The sequence below is a fragment of the Melospiza melodia genome, chromosome 1, assembly GCF_035770615.1.
Source record: "Melospiza melodia melodia isolate bMelMel2 chromosome 1, bMelMel2.pri, whole genome shotgun sequence".
Taxonomy (NCBI): domain Eukaryota; kingdom Metazoa; phylum Chordata; class Aves; order Passeriformes; family Passerellidae; genus Melospiza; species Melospiza melodia.
The window spans coordinates 141,218,643-141,224,642 of NC_086194.1; the positions used below are offsets into that span (position 1 = coordinate 141,218,643).

Consider the following 6,000-nt stretch of genomic DNA (forward strand, 5'->3'; position numbering starts at 1 on the left):
AGACTTTCTCTGGAAAAAAATGGAAGTTAAATTATATTATGGTCTCTGTACAGCTTGCCCCCAAATCCCTAGAAGCAACACTTTCATCAGATATGGACTGTGTTTTCATTTTATTTTGCAGTGTCTCTGGATTATTTTATATTTCACAAGAAGAAAACCAATTTTCTGCAGTTCACCTACTTGCAGGACACTACCAATAGTCAGACTTGGTCTTCTTGGCAGTATTTCAAACCAGAAATCTAAAACATAGGATGACTTGACAACATAGGATGACAACAAATTAGCTTAAACTGTTTCTTGTTAAACAAATGTTTCTTCCTCCTCACTGCTTATATTAGGAAGAGGTGGCTGTTTCTTCTCTAAAGGAATTCAGTTTTCTCCCTTACTCGGAGTTAACTGCTGATAAAATATTTTGAGAAAAGTAGTATCTTATCTCAGGAGTTTTAATCTTAAAACAGGAAAATTCTGTCCTCAAATAAGAAAATTAATCTGATTTTCCCACTGCAAAAATACAGATAAAACCAAAACACATTACATATGGAAATGCCAAAAACCAGCAAAAGGAGCTATTACACTATATGACACTGATTTCTTAATCTGCATTTATTTATTCTTCTGCTTCACAGAAGAGAATACTACAGAGCATTCTGTAAGTTGTTAAAACTTGGCTATCCCTGCAGATTGATACAGTACTGCACCTCAAATGAATTGTTTGGGGTGAAAGTGTTCTTATCTGAATCTGTTGCTCTCCCTTCAAGAGATGGGGAAGATAACTGTGTTTACAAAAGTGGGTTTCAAGAACATGCATTACAAAGACACATATGGATGCAGACACACACTATCACAGTACCAGTAAGTCATTTTAACCAAGCTTTTAATGTCATTTATAAAAAAATAGAGTTATTTACATTTGCAACTTATTTGATGGCATCCTCTTTTATTACAACATTTGAATCTGTACGGAAATGACACACTAACTAGTTTGAGAGTAAACTTCTCAATGATAAGCATAACAGTACAGGAAAAATATTTAAAACACTTTGAATTCTTGTTATTTTGCAGCATCATACGAACACATTCTTTAAAACACATGCACACTGGCCTTACAGTAAGCAGAATTCCCTTCCAGATTAAGGCACAGAAACTCTGCCACATTTCTAGGGCAGTCCCACATTCTTACATGTGGCCTTTCAAGACATAACCAAAGGAATTACTTTAATTCCAATGGATTGTAGCAGAATGTGTCCACTTACACATTTTTAAGAAAACTCTGATCAAAGGGACCAAAAGAAAAAAGTATGACTAATTGCATCGTTGCAATAAACCAGACCCATGAATACAAAAGCCATCAAAATATATTATAAATCTATCTGACTTTCAAAGCTACTTTAAAATACTGTTTTGCTTTACAATAGAAATAACACTGTTTGGGGTTAGTTTGTAGAATTGTATTTTGGTCCATGCTGTTAATTCTATATCATTATATTCCTCTTCCATTAGTTTAAAAGCCTCAGAACAGCAGGTCCTCAGGCAGTGGTAAGAATGATGAAGCCAAGTCTTAGACTTCAGCTGCTGCAGTCAGTTCATAAAACCTCTAACTTCAACCACCTCCATTCTTTACTGCTTTAAATAATCTGCCCTCAGAATATTAAGGGGAAAGAATGATGAGGGATACAGATTTAACACTGTTAGAGATGGGAGTTTGCTCCATCTTCTAGTCCTGAGCTGATAAATCACAGCTCTTAAAAATATCCAACCCATTAAAAGAAAAAAAAAAGATCAACAATAAGAAATCTTCAATTTAGTCTGACTATGCAGTAGTTCCACATAATCTGCTGGCAGTAGAAACTTCTTTGGTGTCAGAGTCAGGTCTTCCTGAAACCACAAACGGCCAAGTCTGTAAGCAAAAAAAAAAAAAAAAAAAGGTATTTCATATTAAAAGAAAGTTTATCCTGGTATGAAACTGGAGCTTTATTACTGATAGATGTCTAACTCTGGTTCAGTTGAAAACACGTCATCGTGTTTTAGTCCCTGTGGGAAGCACAGAGAGAGCTGAGTTCCTCTAACAAATATTTTCATTACGTTTTTCATTATAATTAAAATGCTCCACAGAAGGTCCGCAATAGTCAGCAACACTGTTCACACCCAAACTCCAATGTTTCTCTTGCTTTGAAACTCTTGGCATCATTTAATAAATAAAAAGCATACAAACTATTCCAAAACAATCACTCTGCTGCATATAAGAAAACGTTTTACCCCTGTGACAAACATCGGGCGTTTAATTTTGTACCGATGAACTCATGACGCTCTGCTTGTGCTGCAGGCCAGCCGGCAGACCGAGTTACTCCTTTTTCGGACATTAATCTTGCCTAATGCCCGAGGAATGTAATCTTTAGGGTCCCCTATTCTGACTCCCCAGGACTGACACAACCGCCATCACCCAAAGCCAAGCGCGGCCCCGGTGCGAGGGCTCCCGGGAATTGCGAAGCAGCCAGGGCCGCCCCGCCGCTCCTTCCCGGGCGGGCACGGCCTGAGCGCTGCCCCCTGCCCGGGGCACCGGCCCGCGGGGCTGTCCCGAGCGGCGCCCGGGGATTCCCGGCGGGATTCCCCCTGGCCGCATGCCGCCCGCCCCCCGCGCCGTACCAGGTTGACGGGATGGACGTAGCCGTTCTCGTAGCGGTCCTCCTGCAGGAGCTGCCGGAGGTGGGCGATGTAGCTGGACGCCAGGCGCAGCGTGTCCAGCTTGGAGAGCTTGGTGTCGGGCGGCACCCAGGGCAGGCTCGTCTTCAGCCGGGAGAACGCCTTGCTCAGCACCCGCATCCGCGCCCGCTCCCGCGCGTTGGCCGCGTTGCGCTGGGACTGCTTCCCCTCGGGCGGCGGCCCCCGCGGCCCCGACGCCGCCTTCTTGCCCCCGGGGCCGCCGCCCCGCGCCCGTTTCCTCTTGCAGCCGCCGCCCGCCGGCCCCGCCGCGCAGCTGCCCTCGCCGTCCTCTTCCTCCTCTTCTTCCTCCTCTTCCTCCTCCTCCGCCGCCGAGGAGTTGTCCCCCGAGGGGTAGAGCTCGCCGCGGGGCTGGCGCTTGGCCGGCGGCGGCGGGTATTCCAGCTGCAGCGCCCGCAGGTCCATCTCGGGCAGCTCCTCCGCCTCGCTGGCGGAGCCCGTGGACATGGCCCCGGGCGGGCGGCGGGGAGGCGGGCGGGGGCGGACGGCCGAGCCGAGTCGGCCCAGAGCGGGGCGGCCCCGCCGCGGAGAGTCCGTGCCGGGGCGGGGGCGCGGGGGGGCGCGGAGGGGGGATGCGCCCCTTGACAGCGCTATATATCGGCTGTCCGCGGAGCGAACCGTCTGCCGGGAGGGGAGGAGAGGGGCGCGGGGCGGGGGTCGGGCCCTGCGGAGCCCCGCGCCGGGGGCGGCGCCTCTCCGCGCTGGCCCGCGCTCCGCGGCGGGGCTGGTGCAGCGGGGCGCGGAGCCAGAGCCCTGTGTGGGGGCTATACAGACTCGCGGGTGGGGCTATACAGACACGCGGGGTGTCTCCGTGCGTGTGTGCGCTCTTGGGGTTCACGCCTTTCCCAATGGACAGACCCCTCTCCTCTCCTCGGAGATCGTAAAATATCTCCAGGGCTGGTCCCGCCAATGTTTGCGCGGGGAGAAGCGCACCGCTCCCTGTGTCTAAGGGCTAAGTGAGACCCGGGACTCTGCTTCCAGCCCACCTACACTCACTCTCCTCTTGCCTTTCCTCCGAGGGCGTGGGATTTTCCCAACGTATGAGCCCCAGCGCAGCCGAGTGGTGCGGCGGGACGGAGCCCCAGCCCGCTGGGCTCTTCCTCTGCCTGCCCAGCTTCGGGAAGCGAATTCGGGTCCCGGTGCCCCCGCCGGGGCGGGCGGAGGCAGCAGGAGACGCGGCGCTGGGGACTGGGTGTGCGGTGTGTGGGGAGCAGCGCAAAAAGTCGCTGGGAACGTGCGTACTGTGGTTTGATAGCGTCCCTAGTTTCGGGTGAAACTCCAGACACTTGTCCGAGGGTTTCTCCTTCCTCAGAGCAATTAATTAAAACCCATTAAATGGGCTGTGTTCGCCTCTCTGTCACAGAGCAAATTAAACGAGACAGCTTTTCGATGTTCTTTAAAAAATACTGCTTGCAAGTTTTTTAAACAAATTCTGTAGTTCAATTTTTATTATAGAGTCCACGGGTGAATAGAGGACCCCACATCCAATGGAAGTGCTGACACACAAGTTCAACAGCGATATTAATAATGAAAAAGAAATATTAAAAAATCAGCCATCAACTTGTATCCCTGGGTCCTCCCCCAGAACCTCCCTTTTTCACGTGAAGAACTAGCGTTTAGTTCCTTGCTGGCTTTCACAACTTGGATATGATTAATCAGAATAAAAATGCAGTTCTCAGAAAATAGCCTAATGACTACAACAGGTGGAAAGATCTTGTCCCGCAGTTTCTGTTCACGGTTTTTCCCTTCCATTTCTCTCCCGCCCGAGCGGAACCCTCCCGGCTGCTGCCACACAGCTTTCCTGGCACCGCCGGCCGCCTTTGGGCCCAGAGCTCTGCTCCCCTCCCCGTCAGCCTTGCGGGCTCGCTGAGACCACTTAACGCTGTGCAAACCCCGACTTCACCCGCTGGGGCTAGAACCACATCAGAGCCGAGTTTAATGGCAGCCTTTCCAAGTGAAACTTGACATTTCTGCAACCACCTATACAGGCAGCTGATCTTGCAACTGGATCTCTTGAACTTGGTTTGACTCTACAATAGATGCTCAGGCTGGGTCCCACACGCTGCACAGTGAAAGGGCAGCACGCTGGACTTGGGGGTTGCCCTTCCTCCCCAATTAGACTCCATTATCCATATATATATATATATATATATATATATATATAAGTACATAAAGATACTGCAGGGGAAGAGATATAGGTTTACTTTTTCCCCCCATCTGGGTTGTTTATACAGGTGCGGGCTGAACGCTTTCCCTGCTAAAGATTAATGGAAGAAAGTACTGAATTTCTTTAAGTAGGGAAGAAAATGGTACCCAGTCTTAAAAGCCACAATATCAAACCTCCCCTTTCCTGCCTACCTTTGCCTCAGCGGATTAAAGGCGACACAAAATGGGCTCTTTTAATGAAACGACTAGGGGCAGGAAGATGAGCCAAATTCTCAGATCGTCTTTGCCTACTTCTTGGTTAGTAAAAGAAATGGGAAACGCAGTGGAGTAAATCTGAAGGCAGGGTTTACTTCGGATTTACGCCCAATGTAACCCAGCAGACCTGACTCATCTATCAAACCGCTAATTTCTGCGACCCTGACAAAGATATCATTTTCAGGATAAAGTCTTTGATGGGGCCAGGGCATTACATCATGCTTCCATTTGTCAAGATTTTGATCCTTTATGATCTCTGTGAGGTGAGTAGGGTAAGCCCCTGCTATATCAAGGCAGCATTTTATGCTTTACCGTTATCAGGTGCAGTCCCTTTCCCCTTTCTCCGTTAAAAGATAAAACCACGAACTGTGCCCGAGCTCCGAGGCCAGCATCCTTCCCTGTTCCACGGTCTGTCCCCGCACACTGGGCGAGGTGCAGGGGCAGCCTGGGTTTGCAGCGTGGGGTGTGTGTGTATAACGGGATGGCAGCAGCAGCTAGAACAGCTCCTACATAGGAAGAAGATGCAGAGCTCCTTCCCCCAGGGAGCTTTGCCTCTGCCGTCGTTGCTGGCCCCAAAATCAGCTTTTCTCCACTGAGGGGAGATCCCTGTATTGGGGAGTCTCACTGGGGCGGAGTGCGCTTTTTTTCCTCCCACATTTCCTCCAGGCATCTAGGTAAATAAATGCAACCAAGCAAAGAGTAGACCACGAAACCCAGATCTCTTGGCTTTTTGCAGCAAGCGAGGGTGTTTCGTGCGGCAGCTGAGGACCGGCGAGGACGGAGAGCATCCCCGGGCAGGCCGGGAGGCGCCTGGGCCCGGGAGCCGCCGCCCCGCGACAAAAGCGCGGCCCTAACAACCCG

The 6,000-nt window shown here is 50.0% G+C and overlaps 1 protein-coding gene across 1 annotated transcript; it reads right to left on the reverse strand.

The window, feature by feature from the left end:
• Positions 1-876: 876 nt before the first annotated feature.
• On the reverse strand, positions 877-3,165 carry MSC (musculin). Its single transcript, XM_063178082.1, has 2 exons — positions 2,644-3,165; positions 877-1,897 (listed from the first exon to the last, which is right to left on the reverse strand). The coding sequence occupies exons 1-2, from the start codon at positions 3,163-3,165 to the stop codon at positions 1,811-1,813; spliced, it is 609 nt and encodes a 202-aa protein (XP_063034152.1). The 3' UTR covers positions 877-1,810.
• Positions 3,166-6,000: the final 2,835 nt, after the last annotated feature.